At 41.1% G+C, this 23,248-nt stretch overlaps 1 protein-coding gene, 2 long non-coding RNA genes and 2 pseudogenes across 3 annotated transcripts; 2 read left to right on the top strand and 3 right to left on the bottom strand.

The window, feature by feature from the left end:
• Window positions 1–4,329: 4,329 nt before the first annotated feature.
• LOC104431537 lies at window positions 4,330–6,030 on the bottom strand (annotated as a pseudogene).
• Window positions 6,031–7,745: 1,715 nt separating this feature from the next.
• Window positions 7,746–11,428, bottom strand: LOC120286962 (annotated as a pseudogene).
• Window positions 11,429–12,396: 968 nt separating this feature from the next.
• On the top strand, window positions 12,397–14,010 carry LOC104456443. Its single transcript, XR_727329.2, has 4 exons — window positions 12,397–12,475; window positions 13,069–13,109; window positions 13,185–13,259; window positions 13,366–14,010. It is a non-coding gene; the product is annotated as an uncharacterized LOC104456443 (long non-coding RNA).
• A 3,193-nt stretch (window positions 14,011–17,203) lies between these two features.
• LOC104456442 lies at window positions 17,204–18,790 on the top strand. Its single transcript, XM_010071239.3, has 2 exons — window positions 17,204–17,565; window positions 17,809–18,790. The coding sequence occupies exons 1-2, from the start codon at window positions 17,253–17,255 to the stop codon at window positions 18,603–18,605; spliced, it is 1,110 nt and encodes a 369-aa protein (XP_010069541.2). The 5' UTR covers window positions 17,204–17,252; the 3' UTR covers window positions 18,606–18,790.
• A 270-nt stretch (window positions 18,791–19,060) lies between these two features.
• On the bottom strand, window positions 19,061–19,980 carry LOC120287836. Its single transcript, XR_005546100.1, has 2 exons — window positions 19,640–19,980; window positions 19,061–19,552 (listed from the first exon to the last, which is right to left on the bottom strand). It is a non-coding gene; the product is annotated as an uncharacterized LOC120287836 (long non-coding RNA).
• Between the last annotated feature and the right edge of the window lie 3,268 nt (window positions 19,981–23,248).

Below are 23,248 nucleotides of genomic sequence, written 5' to 3'. Positions count from 1 at the left end.
CCCACAATATATAAGCAACCAAGTGAGTTTATAGAAATTGTTAAGCAAGGGACATGAGCTTAGTAAATCCTGCTCAAGTCGAAGCTAATTTATTGAACACTGTATCATCTTCCATTTTAATTGGTTCTTGAAGTATTGATAATGCATCATTTGACAAGTTGCTCATTATTTGAAACAACCTTTTAGGTTTCCTTATCGAGATATAGTCATCAAAGTCGGAAGCCATTTCGAGAACCAGATCTTATCCGGAAGGAGAGGAAAACGGGGCGCAACCGCACTTCATTAATTAATTAAATATTTCACTCCCGAATCAAAAGGAGACCCGGTTCACCTTTATGGCATCAGAGTCTCTTCTATCGAAAGCCCGACAAAAGCTATCGATCCTAGGAGAACTATAAAGTAAATTGACCGATATTTTCAAATGAGGTCCAACTTTAGCCTTCGAAATAAACCGTCCATCTCAGAGAGGAGACTCCACTTAGAAAATAGTGGGGAAAATAAGACTAATATCAACTTGGTTACCTCAAACTCTGTTCCTCATCTTCCCTAGGTGAATTCGACTGTGGAGATCGGACTTAGGATGGAGCGATTGGAGGGGTTACGATATGTTTTAGCATTTAAGTCCGTGTGTGATGCTGCAACTCCCACTCGGATTCAATGTGCAGACAATCGTAATCAATAACTCACTTATAAAATAGTTTCTTCCACAGACGGTGGGATATAAATAATAATAATAATAATTTTAGGAGCATATGCTGTATTAGACGTAGTGCACAATTACTGTCTCGACTCTTTGTTGAAATTAATGTCGAGATGCAAACAACATGCTCTGGCCGGTCACCTTGGAGATGCTATTTGGAGATTTGCGAGTGTGTCTAAGCTTTAATTTGTCCAAATGATGGAAAGAGAATCCGAGTTTTTTCCTTATGGCTAGTGGCGCGACTACAATTAATCAGTCACATGGAGAGGGGAGCAAGCACAACAATCCATGGCCATGGCCACCTTCTCAATTCCGAGTTTCTTGAGGTAGAAATCGAACTCCCGATATCGTTTCCGAGCCAAAAGGTCTTGTTAAAACGCAAGCTGCAACTTCCTCTCTGGAAAGAGAAAAGCACGTGCTTTTATAGATCTCTTCAGTCTGTAATCCGGTCATTACTGCGTGAAACCATTCATGTTTCTCTCCTTGTTGTCAAATTTTGATGTTCCACGCAGTGGCTTTCGGTTAGAATTTGCCATGAGCGTTATTGGGAAGTGCCTTAGGGAAATCACTCTATCTTGAAAAATTAAATCACATTACACACAAAATATGTTGCTACTTTATAAATCGGTCGTTCGCCCCTTAAGTGATCAGTCACAAACCCATGAGATGTTCGATTACCTCATAAATCAAGTAAGATGGGAACGAAAGTCAAATATAGGGTTATCTACATTGGTGGAGTAGCGAGGTGAATCTTTGTCGTGTGCGTTTGATTTTTCGCACATCAGCATCTCCTTGTGACCCACTAAAGTCACCTCATGGAATTAAATCAATCTTGTATTTTTCTGCTTTGGATTATGGTTGGCTAAATTTTATCATGTCGGCTAAAAAAATTGAGTTCAACTATCAAATTTCAAAATAGATCATTAACCAAACAAAAAGCGTGCACCGTAAATGAAGAGAGCACTAGACGCTGCCTTCTCGACGATCTACACCCAGACCGTAGAATACAAGGTATATAACAAGAATCTCAACCCCTTTTTGGTCAATCCTCTACGTTGGTCCTACGTACAAAGTCCAGTTGATTTGAGCTTCTCTAGCATCGCAAATCACGACCCACGTCTTCATCCAAGCATGTTCTATGAAGAGAAAGAACACCATCCTCGGACCTTTTCGTCTCCGCATTTATTATTATCCTTAAAGTCATGTTTCGCCGAAAGTATTAGTCCACAATAGACCTTTCACCAAAAGTCAAGTCTTCATTTTCTAGAAATGAATAGGATTCTATGAAACGATTAGGACAGGAAACAATGGATATGGCCATACGACGAACTAAGGATAATGAAAGAGAAAAGAATAAGAATGAAGAATTGATAAAGTAAATTGTAGAGAAAGCGGTAAGTGTGATTGATTGCGGATCCTCTAGAATCGGTTTCCTTGACCTTTGATAGCCTTATGGTAAAAACAACCGTCGAATTCAAATTCCAAATTCAAACCATCCGGATATTCTAGGTTTCACTTGATCTCCTTAAAATCGCACGTTAATATCCTTAAACGGTTGCAATTCGGCTTCACTTCTGCATGCTTTTCCATCGATCTAGCGATCGGCTAGTCTCTTTTCCTTGCATGTCGATTTTTGCCTTCACCGATTCTGTTCCATCGACGACGGCTACCTACCTAGATTGCCGATTTGTAATAGTAATGAACTTTTATCGATCCGTCATGACTCGGATTATATTTGGGCGTCGATGAGTTGACCGTAGCTAAGCTCGCTCTTCTTGATCTTCTGGTTCGTCCTGTACAGTTAATAAGCAGATAAAAATAAGCAAATTACACATGCAAAATCCTAAGGACTGCACCTGGGGGGTCGTACTCCTAGGGAGTGAAGATCTTTACGTAAGTGAAATAAGAAAGAAAATTTACACCGATTTCTCTCCGCTATACTCAGTGCAGATGGAATTTTCTAACTCCAGTTGCTACTTCCAATTCAGTTCAATTTAACAGATCCAAGATTTTCCAGCTTACTCCATTTATGACGGTGAAACGCCATACAAAGTCGAATCTAGAAGCGAACAAGAACGCCTCGTGGTCTTTGGTCTTTTTGAATAGATTCATCTCCTCCAATGAGATAAGGATCTCCAAGATGAGTAGACCTTCGAGTCAAGCAAGCGAGGGCCGTCTTCACTTTGAAAGACGTGGAGCTAATTAAAGCAGCGCCTGTCGATTTGTATGGTTACCAATTATCATGGTTGAGATTATACATCAGTCATGAAATTTAATTAGTCAGGTAATTCATGCTATAATTTTTTTAAATAGTTTGCTATCATAAAAGATATATATTTTAGTTAAGAAAATATGTGACTCTTGATAGAAAAAGACTTTACTCTTGCTTATGGAAAGAAGTGACGAAGAAGGAGGTTATTGGTAGTTATGAAATAAAATAACTCTTGACATGAAGAGTAGTGATGGTTGGGGATAAGATACCTATTTTCAAGAGGTGTGTTGATGGATTTTCTTTGAATAGACACCAATTTACATATTATTTATGATAACCACAGCTCTTCACAAATGCTTCTTCTCTAGAATTTGCTCTTCTTCTCTTTTCATACGCACAATCTTAATACATTCAAGGAAAAATCCTCAAAGAGTGTCAAGAAATTCCAAGACAGATTCAAGGAGAATTCTCTCTTCTTTCTCTTTTATTGGAGATATATTTGTTCTAAACTTGGCAGCAACAATAGTGGAGACAAATAATTCCTTAAGGATAGTGATCATGATCACGTATCAAAGTATCAAGGATCTACTACTACTTCATCTTCTTCAACAATCAAATTTCTCCAACAAAAATGAGGTTTGTGCTTTATTACAATGTTAAGGTTCATACCATGAAAAATATCAAACTAATAAAGTTGTGACAAATTATAGCCTCTGGTCATTTCTATTGAATTTTACTATCAAATTATTATTGAATTAGATGACACATGACAATTGATGGGTGTACTAGTTTGATTCAATATTTGTCCCAAATTTATTGATTTGTGGATTTTTTTTTAGGGTAAATTTGTCGCATATATATCAATTTGGAATATTTAGTAGTCGAAAAATAATTACCAATTTGAAAATTTTCATGATAAAAATTAATTTTAAGTAAATTTATCAATTTTAAGTAAATTTATCATTATCTATGATGTACATAATGTACATTGATATACCGCAAATATACCATTTCCATGTTGTATGTGGGAAGCGTAATGCTGTGTGAAATCATTGCTGATTGCTGGTGAATTGGATGATGTTCTTGCATTTTATTTTTTTAAAATGGCATTTGCTCATTGCTTAGCTCCCATGGAAATGGTATTTTGCTACACACACGAATAGTGATTGCAGTTGCATTTTTCACTTATTCACAATCTCTTAAGCATTCTGTTGCATTGGGCTTTCTCACGGATTCTGTCAATTGAAGAGCAAGAACTCAAAACCAGCACACCCAGCAAAAACCCCAAAGCACAAGGTCACACCCAACTTCACAGAAAGAACGCGACAAAGTCCTTGCTTACATTTCATATGCAAAAGAGAACCCAAAATCATAAACAGAGACCAAGATCCATGTGCAGAAAACCACCCCTGAGACCCTAGTAATCCTCGGGAGCCAACGGCTGGTGGAGCGGATGATGCGGCGCCTCGGTCGGTATCACCATGAACTCGTAGATCAGCCCGGCCAGCGCAGCCCCAATAAACGGGCCCAGCCAGTAGATCCAGTGGTGCCTCCACCTCCATTCCACAAGTGCTGGCCCGAAGGCCCTGGCCGGGTTCATGGATGCCCCGTCGAATGGCCCGCCCACCAGGATGTTCGCCCTAGGATGAATCCGATCGCGAGGGGCCCGATGATCCCTAGGCTCCCTCGTTTCGGGTCGATCGCGGTCGCGTAGAACGTGTAGACCAATGCGAATGTCATCACCGCCTCCAAGAGGAGCCCCTCAATTCGCCTTCTCCAGAGGCCAAGATGAGCCCGAGCGGTCTCTGCGAAAGCAGTGTCACACTTCGAATTAATTGTGAAATCAGTGCACAAAAAGAAAGTTATGTGAGTGTTTAGTACCTCTAGGAGAGTTAGCAACAAACATCATCAACATCACTAACTTAAACAACATAATCGACATCTGTCAGTGAAAGTTATTCCTATGGAGAGCACATAAAATATTGTACCATTCCTGCAGTGATCAGCCTCAACAGGAGCGTGGCGACTATAGCGCCAAGGAGCTGAGCGATCCAATAATATATGGCCCTGATCAGTGAGATTCGGCCTCCTACCAGCGCCCCAAAGGTGATGGCTGGGTTGAGGTGGCCGCCGGAGACATGGATGCTGGATGCAACAGCGGCGGAGAGCGATAGAGCGGACGCGAGCGCAATCATTATCAAACTAGTAACTGTCGTGCCAGTGTCCGTGTACATCTTATCTGAAAAGAAGAAAAATTGGAAAGGAGAAAAAAATTACAATCCTCAGACATACATTCCCAGGGTGAAAGAGCCACAGATCAAATCTTGGATTCACTGGTTAATGTTCCTAGTGAACAACATGAACACTTGGATCCTCCTTAAAACTAAAATTACCACGATCAAGTATACCAGCACAGTTCGAATTTATTCGATCGGCGTATTATTGGTAAAAATCCTAACCATTCGAGAGATTTCTCACATCAATGAACTGTGCAGATCAAGTTGTGTGCATATAATAACCTCATGGACTAGACAGACTGCGAAAATGAGCCGGTCAAATTCCGTCATCTCATGCTGATCATATCCGTACATAGCAAGTGGCACATGAATCACATCGTATAATCTACTTACTAGACTCACAAATAGGAAGGAAAATCAACTGTACTTGTGTCGAAACTACAAGGATGACGATATACCGAGAGCGAAGATGGAGCCTTCAGCCGCAAAGACGAAGATGAAGGTGGGAAGAACTCTGCCAAGGCGGCCCGGATGGAGTCCGGTGCGTGGCCTCGTCCTCCCTCCGCAGCACGTAGCTCCGAACCGGCGGCGGCATGGGTGTCAGCTAAGGCTTCGCTTATCCCTGTTCACGTCCTCAGCTACCCACGATCCCAAACAAGAGTCAGCAACACCCCGCTTCTGATTTTCCTCTCGTTCCGCTCGTTCTCGGACGGTTCCGTTTCTTCTATTCTCTTCTCTTTGCAGACTATAATAAGACGATGGAGGACGATGGAGTTGGCGATTCCCTGCGCTGCTCTTGATTCTTTGCATGGCCGAGAGGTGGAAGCGTCGTGGTGCTTGAGCCTTGGACTCGTGCGGGACACTTGTGGTACGGTGCGCATGAATCGCGACACGTATCGATCACGTCTTCTTGTTTTTCCTTCCTTTCCGCTCTGAACATGAAACGGTCCGTCGTCCCTATCATTTCGCTTCTTGCTTGTTCTTTTCTTTCGTTTCTCTTGTTTGCTAGCTATATATATATATGTATATATAGCATGTTCTAGTCTTTATCATCTTGTGTGCATATAATTCCATTCGATCGTGCTTATCTCCTGGATTTCATGCGATTTTTATGGCACAGCATATCGAAAGAGTATACACCTAATGGTAACTAAGAGTTTCTGTGGGGTAACAAAAGAAATTTTTGGATCAGGAAAACTAGCTTTCGACCTATCAATTGTACATAAATTTTCAACATCGACCGGACCGTTTTCATAACTAGCAGTTTTCCAGTATTGCTGTAACTTCTATCGTAGAAAGCAAACAAATTCTATGCTCAGTAACCTGACTTGTGAATCTATCTATTGATATCTCCATGTGACGACAAGTTTTATATGCACCGGAATGACTGTCGATGAATCTTCATAACAGTAATTTTTACACGATGTAATAAGTTTTTGGAGATTCGATTAAAAATAAAATATTGCCAGTAATGAGACAATTGTCCAAAAAATCATAAACTTATTGTACTTTTGTCAATTTAATCATAAATCTATCGATTTTGTCAATTAAGCCATGAACATTTTCACGCTTTATAAATTGAGTCTATTGAGCCAATTTTGATTGGAACATATTGATGTGGATTTGTCCATCATATGTGGCACGACCAGCGCCGATGTGGGCAAAGATCTCGCCAAAGAGCACTTGGTTGACTTGTTTGCATATTGGAGTTAACATAGTAAAATAGAAAAAGAAAGTCAAATGTGGACTTGGTTGACTTGAATTACTTGCTATAGTTATTGAATATAATCAGAAGTTGAAAATTACTAAGAGTGTCTGAATAACTCAAGTATAGATGTAATTTCCACAGTATTGCTTAATTTAAAGTAAACTCATGTGCTACTCTTCTTGTGAACCATTTAAATTTAGTGTCCAGTTTATTTCCTTATATTGTTTATTATTGTGTTCGATTACTTTTCGCAATATTTTGCATTCCCATTCAAGATTGATTCCTGAGGCTGATGCTTTTCTTTGGCATGCTTATTCTCAAGGATTCATCCCTTTGTCTCCTGAATGTGTCTTTCCTTGAGACGTCAAAAGGACGACCTAAAGGAATAATCCTTCAGGCCTCAGAGCAAACATCATGCAATCTAATACACACCACGAATGAGACACTGTCCATCTGTGCAACAATTAGAGCTCTGTCGATGCCGGAACCAGAGGCTTGAATTACAGGCTTTATTAATGCTCATTACATAAAGAATAGGAGGATCAATATCTAAACTGTCTGTCTACGATGGCGAATTGCAAAATGCTTCAAGAATGTGAATTTCATTGATGTAGCTAGGCCAGGCTATAATCAATATTTTCATACTCCACATCGCCAAAACTATCACAATTGATGATCAGCACTACGTACAACGAGTGTTAAGTCAAAAGATGCACCATGGGGTCGAAGCGCTTTCGTGCGGTATCTGCAATCAATATCATAGGGGATGCCTGTTGAGTAAAACTGAATGCGCATGATCTGCGTTGAAAGAATGAGTTAAGAGTTGGTTCCATGCGCAGCTGGAGTGGCACAACTTGAAGTCCTTTCCTTGAAACGGTCATGGGTTCTTCAGTTGTTATGTTGGTTCCCTATCTCGATCTCTTCTATTCTTCTAAGAAGTTCGCTCGCCTCGGGTCTTCTTTCTGGTACTAAGTCCGTACACTCCAGAGCTATCTCTGTGAGCTTGAGCATGTCGTCGTGCCCTTCCTTGGCAGCAAATATTTCTATATCTAATATATCGGTGGACCACTCGCCTTGCACCGTCTTTTCACCCACTCGGAAAGATCGCTGGCTGTTCCCTGATTGTCAACCATGGTCTCCCCGGGTTTCTACCGGTAATGAGCTCTAGTATTATTATTCCGAAACAGTAGATATCAGATTTGTGTGTAAGCTTCTTTCCTGGGAAAATTCAGGCGTCCTTCCAATTGCTAGATTTTCTAATGACTTCCTTGGCGAAAGTAATGGAAAGAACCCGAAATCTGCTAACTTAGCGCAAAAGTTCTGGTTGCTATGAGAGATAAGAACATTGGAAGACTTGAGATTTGCATGCGGAACTTTCTGAGATGATGACGACTGGTGCAGGAAACTCAGGCCCTTGGCTATGTCCTTAATGATGGACAGTCTCGTGTCCCAAGCCAGAGGTACTTTTCCAGGTCCTCTGTTCTCTGGCACCCAGAAAATAGATTTTAGGGCCAAGCGGTAAAAGTCAAGCACATATCGTAATTAGATGACACGACAACAACGATAAAAAGTAAGCACATATCGTATTTTGATGACACGACAAAAACGATAACCATAAATCCTTTTGTTGGTGTTTGACAGAGGAAAACATTTTGAGTGATTTTCGGAAATATCCAATGGAAAGGGTAAAGAATCTGGACTAACCATGTAAAAGCTCAAACAAATTGCCATCGGAGACAAATTCATAGACAACCAGCTTTTCCTCCTTGGAATAGTAATAGGATATGACCCTGACAAGGTTTTTGTGCTCAAATTTCCCAGCATCTGCATATGCTGTTTGAATTCTTTCTGGCCCAGCCCGTTCATGTTGTTGAGTCTCTTAACAGCAACGACTGCACCAGAGTCTAGTGTTGCCTTATAAGTAGTACCGAGTTTCCCTCTTCTGAGTACTTCAGCTGACGCTCTCAGTAGATCATCCAAGTCGAAAGCTTGACTCTCCCCGTTGAAAATATCAAGTTCCACTGTTCTTTCTGGATCCTCCCTGCTCTTTGATTGAAGTCTGCTCCTCTCCATCGTCTCAACCGAACCACTGACTGAAAAGACAACCTCAGAGCATGAAAACCTTTTAAAAGCTATTTTCATCTATTAACTGTCTAACTGTCAAAGCATCAAACGAACGAATGAACCACTCGGAAAGTTCCCATAAATTTCTTACAGATAATGCACAGTTGAGAATGCGCTGCTAGTTTCTAGGATTAATGGGCAAGACTTAGTGTCTTATCCATTCTTACCTCGGTGGTCTTCTCTTGCTTGCTCTTTTCTACCGGACCCCATTTTACAGTAGAACACGACAACGGCCACAGTAAATAAAGGAACCACAACTGCCGCTGCAGCAATAAGAGCAATAATCCATGCTCGTAGACCTTTCTTTGGCTGGGCCGGTGGTGGAATAAATGGAACGAGTGAAGGAGTTGGCGTTGGTGGAATATATGGAGGAGGCGCCACCGCACATGGAGTCTCCAGGGGTCTTCCACAAAGACCTGGGTTGTGATCATAGGAACTACTCGGAAACTTTTGAAGAACACGAGTTTGTGGAATAGGGCCCTCTAGATGATTATATGAGACGTTGAAACCTATCAGAGTCAATTGACTCAAAGGCGGGATCCGCCCGCTCAAATTGTTCTCATGCAGCTCTAAATTCTTCAATCTCGGCAGGTCGACATAGTCTAGAGGGATTGGACCGGAGAATCGGTTACCAGAGAGCAACACATCTCGCAGGTATACGAGATTGGTAAGGTTAGGAAGGGGACCGGAGATGGAGTTGTCTCTGAAGCTAAGTCTACTCAGGAAAGTCACATTTTCCAGGAATCCAGGAGGGAGAGACCCTGTGAAGTGCAATTCATCAAGTACAAGGTGGACAACGTGTGAGTTCAAGCAAGAAAGACCAACCCATCTGCTACTGTTGCTAATACAAGGCGGTCCTGACCAATTTGCTCTCAGGCTAAACGTAGGAGACTTCAGATAATCTCTTAGCCTCACCAAATCATCCCTTTCATAAGCATAATAAACACCATGAACACAGAGTGTAATACTTGAAAACTGAGCTACAAGAATCAAATGGCAAGGCCAAGCAATGCATTAGAAGCCAAGATCATGATCAACAATGGAACTAAAGATGAAAACAAGCATGGGTTTTTTTTTTTGTTGATATCAAGAAAACGGAAAATCAAACGGGCTGTGTGTTTTTGCCAGAATTTCATACCTGTTAATCGCTACCCTTTGACGAACTGTGCAAGGCAAGATTCTGCTCAGGAGCGGGCGGAACAAGGAGTCGTTAAAAAATTCATGACAAGCCGACAGCTTTGAGGAATATTTGGCAACGATTTTTCATTGTCAAATTGACAGCTATGTTGTTGGTCGGACTTTTTCTTCCTTCCTTCCTTCCTTCCTTCACTTCAGGATGAAAAGCGTAGTTCGTGGGAAGCAAAGATGACATGAATGGAATCCTGCTCGAGGGAAAGACAGAGTCATGCTCGAGCACGAACTTTGGTCGTCGCTCGTCGAAAGACATGCATCGCCATATTCTATCTGTTTCAAGAATCAACAAGATTATACAAATACGTCGTGGGTCCATGCATGTTCCGACCCTTTGTCATGCCATGCCACGAAGGCTGAGCCGAGCTCACAGGCCCTGAAAGAGGCTACGGACTAAATTTGGGCCTCGTCCAATTGAAAATGACGAACGGCGGGGCTCGAAGGAGCGCTGCTGCCGCTCGGGGAGGCGCGCGGTCACTCTTCGTTCAGGCTTCACGAAGCAGATTGGCCTCGCCGTACCCCTCTCCCTCCCTCCCCCCGAGCTCCGATAGCCGCCGGCATTGAGCGGAGGTGAGCTTTCTCTCTCTCTCTGTGTGGCTCCGTCACTTCCTCGTTGGACAAGGTTAAGGCCAGGCGACATTGTGTCGTTTTGTTTCGCGCATGCTGGTGCATTGGCATTGTATTTCTCTGCCGGTCAGGCTTGGCGAATAGGTGAGGCTAATTATGTGATCCGCCCCGATCGGAAGATGCTTTCCTCGTTCATTCCAAGCTGTCAATTTTGATCATTTGCATTTGTTTCAAGCGAGAACTTTTATTCGTGGATCTTGATGAAGACTGGAGGAGACAAATGATTTGACTTCGAGGTTAATTAAGACCTGCTTAGTAATCATCCTATTTTCCTATTTTTTCCATTTTATCGTTTCTTGAAATTGGAAAAAGAAAATTGTTTGGTAACGTTGGCTAATTTTTTCATTCATCAAAATAGCTAGTGGCTAGGGAATAATTCTGAAATAAAAGAAGTAAAAAGAAAAATTCTAATTCTTTATTCTAGAAACAATTTTTTGAAACAATGTCATTTTTTTTTTTCCTTCCTTCTTCTTCCTCTTCTTGCTGATGGTTAGGCCTTAGGATCGCTGGTCAAGCTCGATCTCGTACCAGCCACCGTGAGGTCAGCCTTGCTATGGTCGAGCGAGGTCAACTTTGCCTAACCATGGTGAGTCGCCCGATCATGGTGAGGCCAACCTCACTTACCTCATTGGGCCTTGTCTTTGGCTAATCGTTGGCCATCATCGAGGCCTAGTGACTAGCTAGAGGAGGAAAAATGAGGAAAAAAAGAAAATAAAATAATTCAAAAATATTAGAAAAATCTCAAAAAATTATTAAAAACTAAAATAAATTTAAGTCACAAAAAAAATTTGAAGGTCATATTAAACACTTTTCTGTTTTTTTATTTTATTTTGAGAATAAAAATTTTAGAGTCATACCAAATGCATTTTTCTGTTCAAAAACTCGTCTAAGGAAAAGAAATGAAAAAAAAAAAAAAAACTATTTCTAAACATTAATGTTACCAAACACACCTTTAATTCCAAGATGTTTTCCGAACTGTTTCGGCTCTATGAGCTGGAGAGGCTGTGGATGCTGTTTGATCTCAGCAATGATGATGAACATTTTGTTTTTTAGCTACCCTTCTCATTCAAAAGACGCCTTTCTATAGGAAATTGAGATGTATTTACCTCACTGTCCTAGTCTTCTCCGAGCATCATTTACTCTACAATGGGACTGGCTGCAAATTTCTGTATTACTCTACATTTTGTTTTTTAGCTACCCTTCTCATGATATTGCACATAACTACCTAGTGAATTTCTCAGAATCTCTCTCTCTCTCTCTCTCTCATAAAAAAATCATTGACTGTGGCAATGACCAAAGATCTGGGTTATCATCATTCACAGGACTAATGGATCACCAAAAAGTAGAAAAATAAGTCGTCCTTCATATGGAATAGAGGTTTCTGTGGATTTCACGGTCTCATATGTTTGTGCAACTGAGTTAATTTTCTATTATTCTGCTTTTGGATCCTTCAAAATGTTGTATAGGATGTTTTGCATGTTTCACTACTACGTTGCTTACAAGCACCATTGTGTTGCTTTCAATCATTCAGTGGATAGGTTTTCAGCACTTGGCGGCTTATTTCTTCGGATTCATTTTGTACAGACTATTGTTTAGACCAGACCTACAGAAGGGCTTTACTAGCTTTCGGAGCAGTGACATGTCAACTGGCCCAGGACTTGATTCTCTTATAAATTGTATGTCCCTTGACTACCGTCTTCAGTTTCTTGCTTAATTTTCTTTAAGATGTCACATGGGAGGAGAAGAAACCCAAAGTGATGCGAGTTGAATTGTAAAACAGGCCATTGAAGTAGGCTTAGGATGACGATCCATGAGAATGGTCTTGCTTCACCATTGAGGAAATGAAAGGAGGCTTTCATTCTTTTTGCTCTCATATGCTTAGATTAACATTTCGCTACGCATTTAACATAGCTTAGGATGTGTAAATGCTATGCAAGAAAAGTAACAGCAATATGCTTGTCGAAGATTAACTGGCTACTATATGAAAATCGTATAGACATATGCAGCACTTTTCTGTTTATCTCCAACCGTGAACTTGCATTGTTCATAGCTGTCCGGCTTATGGTGTGGTCGGCAATTTTTGGAGGCAGGCTTGTGTTTCAAGCCTGTCCTTTCTTGTTACTTTACATCATAGGATGTTAAATTTTGCTCTGTCGAAGCTAAATGCCTAATGTTAACAGGGATATCTGCTCTACCTACGCGTTTTCCACTCAATTTCTTGAGGCGTGAATATTTTTCTCTGTTTTGCTCTTACGACAGTTGTGCGCAGAAACAATATCAGTCATTACAAATGATGGATGTAACATTGTGGTACGTTTGGCCATTAATATTTCTACTTCTATTATCCTAGAGTTGATGATAACTACAATGTTTAAATCTCTTTAGGGGCTCTGAAAGGGCTTTGACCTGGCAGCACATAATATTCTTGATGAACGTCATGAACGTGTTTACTCCACAAAGGTTTGTCTATGATCCATTTTTCCTGTGTCGCAGTTTTGATAATCTGATCTCCTAAGGCTTTCAGTAAACGGAGCCTTAACATGAATAACATTCTGGCTCATTGCAGGAAGGTGTGCAGCGAAGTCCATCTCAGTTCAAGCCCTTTTCTGTTTTTCTTTTCCCTTTGTTCTTATATCAGATACAACAGAAAGCAGAAGAAAGGAAATTGCCGCATTTCGATTTTTTTCCATCTCCGTTTTTCTTTTTACTTTACTTTAGCTCTGTGTCTGCCTCAAAGTAAATTCTGTTAATGAAAATATTTTTATCGGAATATTCCATGTTCTGTTTTCACAGAAGCATTGTCGGAGAACTAGATGAGGAGCTTGATTCCAATCTGGACTTGTCCAAACTGAGAGCTTATCGCCTTAAGCCTGTAATTAAGTGATCATGTGCCAACACTGTCAGATAAGCAAGCCAGTCAGAGGGTTTGTTTACCAGGCTTTGCAGTGTATCGTTTCTATGACATAATACATGTGCTACATCAGAGTTTCGTGCATTTTATTTCGTCCTAATCGTATAGGTTGGTCAATGATCTGTCTAGAGAAAACTTAGTACTATTTGTGATTCTTGCTGATGCAGAAATGTGGTTGACGACCTATCTAATGGGCAGTCAGCAGTTGTATCATCAGGAAACTGAAAGGTCGCTGACGGCCCATCTTTGGTATGTTACAAACTAAACGTTGATTTTGAATATTTGGGTTGTTACTTGTTACGCCCCATGTGTACTTGGTTGGCGATCCGGTTCTAGACCTCCTTGGTGTGAGGTCATGCCCCATTATCATATGACTTTGTAGATTTTTGAGACCTTAGAATGGAGAAATTCCTTATGACTGGCCACAGCATTGAGAATGATAGATTGGTTTCACCTGATTGCACCGATCTATCATCAATTTGGAACAAGGATTCTACTCCTCTGTCCAGGAATTTGATCGATTTGTCGTTCATACTTCAGACATTGTGTCATTCACCCTTTTGCTTAATGGAGATGAAATGGGGCTTGTATTGCATAATCCTATTGTATAAGCTAAATGAATCTGAACTGTAAAATCTAGTAGGACCTATAGATGACCCACTTTTTCAGATGGTTCTCATTCAACTTCGACGCATATATTAGGTTCATCTATTGAAACACTACCAAAGAGAACTCTTGTATTTTACGTTTTGGCCCATCCCATACCAAGCCTTACAGTTTTATCATCCTAATAGTGCTGTAGCTTAGGCTCGCTTAACTTTAGAATTTCAAAGAAAAGTTTACCGTTATATCAAAAGGCATCTCCATAAGTTAATTTCAGTTTTTACATATATATTTTACAATTACTCTACCCTTTTTCGGAGCATAATTCATTCATTCCTACCCCATTCGTCATCTTAAAAGCCATTTAGAAGCCGCTCCTTAGCTAAGCTCTCTTTGGCCCTGACAACCACTGTTTGCTCTCGTCAAACCGGATCATTACAGTATCGTTATACCCATAATCGAATGTCAAATTCAAAAGCCCTAACACACATTACCAGGACTATAAGATCAGATGAATCCATTCGGCATCTCCAATGGTCAGCGGACAATCGAAACCCCCAGATAGCTCATCCCAACACGTGATCTCAATGGTATTTCACTAAGAAGAAACAAATTTGAATCTTATAGCTTCTTCTTTTTTGGGGTATGGACTGGGGAACGAACTGGCCGAGCTCCGATCGCAGACAAAATTTCCTTCTCTTGCACGCTATTTTACTCTTGAACGTGGAGGACTCCACTTAGAAACCAGTGTAAGAAAATAAGAATAATATCATCTCGATTACCTCAAAACTATGTACCTTCATCTTCCTCGGGGCGAATTTGACTCTGGAGATCTGACTTCGGATGGAGCGATTTGGGATTTACAATATGTTTAGCATTCAATTCCGTGTTCAACGCTCCAACTCCCACTTGGATTCAACGTGCAGACAATCGTAATTAATGACTATCTTATACAATAGTTTTTTCCACATGACATGACGGTGGGATTCTATTTTAGGGGCATCTGCAGTATTAGACGCAATACATAATTACTATCTCTAGTCTTCATCGACGCTAAAGTCAAAGTGTAAACTGCACTAGTTACTTTGGAGATGCCATTAGAGATTTGGGAGTGTGCTCAGGTAAATTCCCTTTTTAACTTCAACTTGTAGATGGCAAGTTTCCTTTTGCTACTCCGGGAGCGCAAACCTAACTAGCTGGCTACATAGAGGGGAACTAGCACAATAATCCACCGCCGTGGCCACCGACTTAGCTCCGAGTTTCCCAAGGCAGAAATAAAACTCCGACTATTGGATTCCAAGTCGAATGCCTTAGGTAAAACACGAACTGGAAAGAAAGAAGCCGAATGCTAGATCTGTTCAGTTTGTGGTCCGGTGATTACAGCGTGAAATCGTTTGTGTTTCTCTACCCGTTGTTGAATTATTGATTTTCCACTTAGTCGTTCTTGGTTAGAAATTTGCCATGGACGTTATTGGGAAGTATCTTCGGGAAATCACTCAATCCAGAAAAACTAAATCACATCAACAACGACATGTCACCACTTTATAAATTGATCTTTCACCGCTTAAGACCACTTGCATACCGATAAAATATCCGATTACCTCATAAATCGAGTAAGACGGGACCTAAAGTCAAATATGGAGTTGTTTACATTGATGGAGTAGCAAGGCGAATCTATGTTATGTGTGTGAGATTTTGTGAGGCTATTACTAATTATTTTAAAAGTTTAAGTTTTTGAATTAGACTTTTTAACATAGTATCATAATTAGTATCATCAATTTGCAAATGCGTGTCCACCTTCCATTTGTCAAATTCCACCCCATGGGCCGCTCATAATTTGGCCTACATGTGAGAGTATTGAAATATTGTCTCATATCACTTGATAACGAGTTTTAAATGTATATAGTCTCTCTCCATCTATTAGCTTAAACTTTTTGGTTGAACTTTCTGACAATATGTGTTTGATATACACACGCATCACCTCATGGAATTAATTTAATTCTTGTATTTTTCTACTCTGGAATATGGTTGGCTAAGCTTACCATGTCGGCTGAAAAATTTGAGTTCCACTCACAAATTTCAAGAAAGATCATTACGCAACCAAATTGCGTGCACCGCAAATCAAGAGAGCACTAGATACTGCCTTCTTGACACAAAAGTAAAAGAAACGATGCTGTTCTACACCCGAACCGTAGAATACAAGGTTTGGAACAAGAAATTTCAGCCCCTTTTCGGTCGATCCTTTACGTTGATTCTACGTACCATGAGCCAATCAACTGAGCTTCTCTAGCTTCACAGATCACAACCCATGTCTTCATCCATGCATCTTATACGAAGACCCTCCTTCATGTAGCAGTTGACCCATGTATTCTGCACGACTCAGCTACCGTATGTATATTTTTACGTGTGTTTGGACTTACTGAGATGAAATGAATCACAGGGTTGACAGCACACGGTGCGAAAGAGCACCGTCCTCGGCCCGTCTTCTCATTTCCGGATTTAATATTATCCTTAAAGTTGACTGGGGCTAAGCACGCTCTTCCTGGTCTTCTGGTTCGTCCTGTGCAGTTAATAAGCAGATAATAATAAGTTAATTACACATGCAAAATCCTCATGACTGCACATGGGGGGTTGTACTGCTCGAGAGTGAAGAGCTGTGTGTACTTGAGATAAGACATTGTATGCCGATTTCCATCCTCGATAGTCAATGCGGATGGAATTTCGAACCCCGGTTGCTACTTCCAATTCAATTCAATTCAACAGATCCAAGATTTTCCAGCTTACTTCATTTATGACATTATTTTTTCTCCTTTCGATATGTCAAACCCTAACTTCTACCTCTCTTTCCCCTCTCTATAAATAAGTGGCATAGACAAGCAAGTTTCTTCAGGCCTTCCACTAACCCTTAGTGTTGCCAAGAAACACTGTCTAGGTTAGTCATGGAAGCCCATAGTACTCCAATGTTCATGACCCTTCTCTTGTTGTTGAGCTCCATTGCCCTCAGCAACGCTGACCTCTATGGCAACCCCTCGCCGCCTCCGCCACTGGCCGGGCCAGCCCCACCTCCACCCTCAGCTGTGGCCGGGAAGGTGTTCCCGCCCCAGTCGGTCCAATGCAATGACCCGTTCACCAAGTGCTTTGCCCAGAACATCACCTGCCCCCAGCAGTGCCCAGCCTTCAAGCCTGCTGACCCAACTGCCAAGGCCTGTGTCATTGACTGCAACACCCCCAAATGTGAAGCCACTTGCAAGAGTATGTCTCTCAAAACTCTCTCTCTCTCTCTCTCTCTCAACTTGCATTTCCATGCAGAGAAGCTGTATAGACTTCTCCTTAAGAGGCCCGTTCATAGCATTGAATGATTCATGCATATAGATTATATATGCAGTCGAAGATCTTCTTGAATAATAATGAATAATCTGAAAAAAATTCTAGTGCACTAGGTAGTAATGCAACATGATTACGCCATTTGAACCATTGCTGGTGTTATAATTGCAGACCGCACAGCCAACTGCAATGGAGTAGGCTCTGCATGCGGCGACCCAAGATTCATTGGAGGCGACGGTATAGTCTTCTACTTCCATGGAGAGACCAACAGCCACTTCGCTCTTGTCTCTGACCAGAACCTTCAAATCAATGCCCGATTCATTGGCCGCCGCCCTGAGGGAAGGAAGCGCGACAACACATGGATCCAAGCCCTAGGCCTGAGGTTCAACCGCCACACCTTCACTCTCTCCGCCAAAAAGGTCCCCCACTGGGACAACAAAGTTGACCAGCTCGCTTTCACCTACGACGACCAGCTGGTCCACATCGCTGACGGTCACCTCTCGAGCTGGTCGGCTCCGAATAGCCCTCTCTCAGTGGAGCGGACTGCTAACCACAATGCCATCACTGTAACTCTTCCTGGCGTCCTGGAACTTTCCGTGACCGTAGTGCCCATCACCAAGGAAGATGACAGGATCCACAACTATCAAATTCCCGTGGACGACTGCTTTGCGCACTTGGAGGTGCAGTTCAGGTTCTTCGATCTCTCGGAGCAGCTGGAGGGCGTGCTGGGGCAGACCTACAGGCCCGATTTCCAGAACCCGGTGAAGAGAGGAGTCGCGATGCCGATCATGGGAGGTGAGAAGAAGTACAGAACGTCCTCTCTCGTGTCCACGGACTGTCAGTACTGCATCTTCAACCCAGAGGCCACGTTGTCTGCAGAGGCGAAGCCGTTGGCATTGGAGTCGGCAAACGCAATGGAGTGCACCAGCAGGTTCAGCAATGGACGTGGAGTAGTCTGCCGCCGGTAGAGATAAAGCCATTAATAGGGAATATATATGTACGGTTGCTGGTGGAATAATAATGTTGAGAGTTTTTGGGTTCTGTGATAGGGAAAAAGAAGATGGAAGACGATACTAAGTTAGATTGCAGTAATATTGTGTACCAGTTAATGCATGTGTTGTATTGGAATAAGTGACTTTCATTTCAACTTCAAGCATTGTATTCTCGCATTGACGCGTACATTTCTCTGAGCCACTATTGGAATTCATGAAGTTAAAGCAGAGATTCATGCCTGGGATCTCATTTCTTTACTAACCAAATCTCCAAAGCCGAGCTCCGAAATTACAGCTGGATCATGAGCTTTTGAAAGGACATCGTCCCATTCTTGCAAAAAACTTAATTAGACTTGGATCCGTAGAAGTAAGAAATTATTATTGAAAACGAAAGTGAGTTGAACTTAGACCAAATCCCGGTCCTCTCATCGTAAAGAGAAATGCTGTCAAAATACGCGTCAGATTGGCAATTTCAAGTTTCTACAATGAATCGATCACAAAAAGTCTTTAATACTCTTTTTAAGACATTTGCACCAGGAGGCAGAGCGAGGAAATTTGGTAAGCTTTCAAGGCAATGTAATAATTTAGTGCCAATTCGATGTCTTGTACTACATTTCCTACTTCGAGTAAACATCAAAACTGAGCATGCAGAACGGCACATATGCATCCACTCTTCATTCTTCGATCCTTCCTCGTTGTCAGAACTTTCATATGCTATGCCCAGCAAGCTTTTTACAGGATTTTCCGATTCAATTTTATCCTCTGCTTCTGTTGGCGTGGGATGCTTCTTCACCTGGTCAGCCTTCAATTCGGAAGTCACATGATTATTGTATATGGTGGTTGCTTGATTCGCATTTGGTGGGCTAGAAACCTTTTGCCTCTTAGGCTTGATTTCCACAACTTTCTTGAGGAGAACTTGCTGCCTGCGTTAGATGGACAGTTAGAACTGTTAAGAGGAGGAAAAAACCTAAAAATTCCAACCTTGCACGTGCACTGAAAAGAGACAATACCTGATCCCACTCTTTGGTTTTGGTTCGACACAAAGAGGCAAAGGCACGGATGCAGGAGATGAATCTGCTAAACTTGCAGCTCTGTGTCCTTCAATTAAGTAAAAAACTCAATGAAAGCACTGTGACAGGGCCTCCATTCTACCTCTTTTAATGACCTCTACATCTATATGTTATCAAAACAATGACAGAGAAACATTTTGACACATTTTAAAGCCAAGAATTCGCGCATCAATGTCAAAAAACTATCCCAATCAAGGCTTCAAACATCAACAAAGTTGACCATCAGTTCTCTGTTCTCCCAATCAAGATCACTTAGGTGGCAACTTAATCATAATAAGACAATAAAGAGATCCGAAACATAATTTTCAATGCGCATGCCAAAAGAAACAATTAACCCAATATGTATACTTTGTTCCAGCAGATACGTCTAACTATAACAAGAAACTGAGATCGCACCTGTTGGTGTTTTGCGGAAGCGTGTGTTAATGTGTACAAGAGAGTGTTAGAAGAGAGTACAAGGAAACAAAAAAAGAACTTTTTTATTATTGATTATAGTACAAAGGGAAGGGAAGGAGCTTGCTTACATTTGTTGGTTTGCTACGCTCCCCTCTCTACTAAATACAACATTCTAGATTTATGTGGAATGTTGTCCACTTAGACTTCTTCTAGGAAATTCTAGATTGTAGTTTATCCATTCTTCTTCTAGAGATTTCTACCTTCTACACTTTTCTTTTGCCACCTAAGCTAGATTTTCTTAAGGATTTTTCTTGACTTTTCTAGCTAATATCAATCTTGAAATTTCTAGAAATTGGATCAATAGTTTAACACTCCTCCTTGATTAAATTTCATGTTACACCAAGCTTCTTCCGCAATGTCTCAAACTTGGCTAGTGGTAGTGCTTTAGTAAAGATGTCCGCCACTTGTTCCTCGGTTTTGCAATATTTCAGCTCGATCTCTTCATTATTTTGCTCCTCTCGTATGAAGTGATATTTGATGTCGATATGTTTGGTTCTTCTATGAAATACTGGATTCTTTGATATAGCGATTGCGGACTTATTGTCGCAAAGTATCGGAGTTGCTTCCATCTGTGCTTCTCCAATGTGTTCTAGAATTCTTTGAAGCCATATTGTTTGATTGGCGGTCATTGCAGCTGCAATGTATTCAGCTTCTGCAGTAGACTGTGCCATTGAGTCTTTTTTTTTTTTTTTATGCCCATAAGAATATTGCAGAACCCAGTGTGAAGGCATAGCCAGTAGTACTTCTCCTATCATCAACTGAACCTGCCCAGTCGCTATCGGTGTAGCCAATGAGCTTGGCGTCTATACTTAGGCGATATCGAATGCCATAATCTATGAATTCTCTTGGCAGCTCCAAAGTGAATTTGTCTCGGACTTTGCATGAATCGTGATAGTAAACTTGTCGCATACATAATATCCAGGTTGTGTAGCGGTGAGATATAGACTCGCTAATCAAACTTCGTAGAGGGAGGCATCAGCTTTTTGCTCCATCTTCTTTCAATAGTTTCTCATTTGTCATGAGCGGAGTTGAAACTGCTTTGCAATAGTTCATCTTGAATTTCTTTAAGAGGTTCTCGATATATTTTTTCTGCAAGATAAACACTCCTTCGTTTTGGTCAATCTCGATGCCAAGGAAGTAATGCATCAAGCCCAAGTCCGTCATCTCAAAAGTCTTCATCATTTCTTTTTTTGAATTCTTGGATCATTGTCTCATTATTTCCTGTATATATGAGATCATCTACATATAGAGAGACAATGAAAGTGTCGGACTTACCTTGGGTCATGATGTAGAGTGTCGGCTCACTCATACTCCTCCCGAATCCTTGCTTGATGAAGTACTCATCGATTCTACTATACCACGCACGTGGTGCTTGTTTTAACCCATACAAGGCTTTCTTGAGTTTGAGAACTTTTTCTTCTAGGCCTTTGAGTATAAAACCTTGTGGATGTTCTATGTATATTTCTTCTTGAAGATATCCATTTAAGAATGCCGACTTCACATCTAATTGATGGATCTTCCATTCTTTTGTGCTACTAGGGCTATAAGTGTTCGAATAGTATAGAGGCGAGCAACGGGGGCAAAAGTTTCAATATAGTCGATACCTGGTTGTTGCAAGTATCCTTTCACCACAAGCCTTACTTTATGCTTCTGGATTGATCCATCCGCGTTGAGCTTCGTCTTGTAAACCCACTTGACGCCAATGATCTCTTTGTCTTTGGGTCGATTGACAAGCTCCCAAGTTTCATTTTTCTCGATCATCTTGATCTCTTCCTCCATGGCTTTTATCCAGACTTCTTCTTTGGATGCTTGTTCGTAGTTTTCTGGTTCCAAAATAGCAAAGTTGCATGTGTCGTAAATTCTTCTTAGGGCTTTTACCCTTAGTACTTGGAGACTCTAGAGTAGATTCTTCTTGCGTCACCTTGGAGAGCTTGGTGGAGTTATGTTGTGAGTGGTGGAATTCGGTACTTCTCCTTCTTCTTGTGATATTGACTCCTCTTGAGTAGGTGGTATGTTTGGCAAGGTGATGTACTTCTTCTCGATCTTCTCACTCTCCCAATTCCAGGCAGCATTTTCGTCAAACTTGACGTCTCGACTAATCATAAGCTTTTTAGTTCTTAAGTTGTAAACCCGATAGCCTTTTGATTGGTCACTGTAGCCAAGGAATATTCCATTTTCTGTCTTTTCATCTAGCTTACTCCTTCTGTCCACTCCATGCTTCGACTGGAGTTTTATTTTGACTGCTTTAGTTGGACACCTATTTATGTATACTTTGTAGTATAAACTTTCGCCCAAAAAGTGTTGGGAAGGCCTTTCTCCTTTAGCATGGACCTCGCCATCTCCATGAAGGTTCTATTCTTCCTTTTCGTTTACTCCATTTTGCTCCGAAGCGTAGCCAACGTCAGTTGATGATGGACTCCTTCATCTTCACAGAATTTATTAAACTCCTTTGAATTGTATTATGTGCTTTTGTCACTCCTTAGGACTTTGATTCTTTGGCCACTTTGATTCTTGACGTGGCTCTTGAATTTTCTGAAGATAGAGAAAACCTCTAATCTTTCTCGAAGAAAGTATACCAACGTCATTCTTGTGTAATCGTCAATGAATAGGTTGAAATATTTATTTTAACTGGGTGTAGGTGTCCTCATCAAACCGCACGGAGTTCGTGTGGACAAGTTCCAATGGCTTCTTAGCTCTCCATGCACCTCTAGATATGAAGGACTGTCTCTGTTGTTTTCCAAGAAGACAGCCTTCACAAACATCTGAAATTTCTGTAATGGCTGGAAAATCTCTCATCATATTTTTCGATGGAGAGTTTTTAGCCCAGCAAAGTTGAAGTGGCCAAATCTTGATGCCATTGCCATGAATCATCAAGTTGAGCTTCCATGGCTATATCTTTGACATATTTCCATCGAATAGGAAAATTGTTATTTTTCATCTTAACAAAGGCAATGACATTTTTATATTTTATCATAGATAATGCAGGCATCTCTATTAAAATATAGAGAATACCCATTTGTATCATTTGGCCCACACTCAAAAGATTTTGTGCAAGACGAGGGACTAGATATACATTATGTATATATTTTGGGC

This window comes from Eucalyptus grandis, chromosome 8 (assembly GCF_016545825.1).
Source record: "Eucalyptus grandis isolate ANBG69807.140 chromosome 8, ASM1654582v1, whole genome shotgun sequence".
NCBI classification, from domain to species: domain Eukaryota; kingdom Viridiplantae; phylum Streptophyta; class Magnoliopsida; order Myrtales; family Myrtaceae; genus Eucalyptus; species Eucalyptus grandis.
Note: the sequence above shows the minus strand (reverse complement) of the source record. Positions and strands in the feature narration are given on the sequence as shown.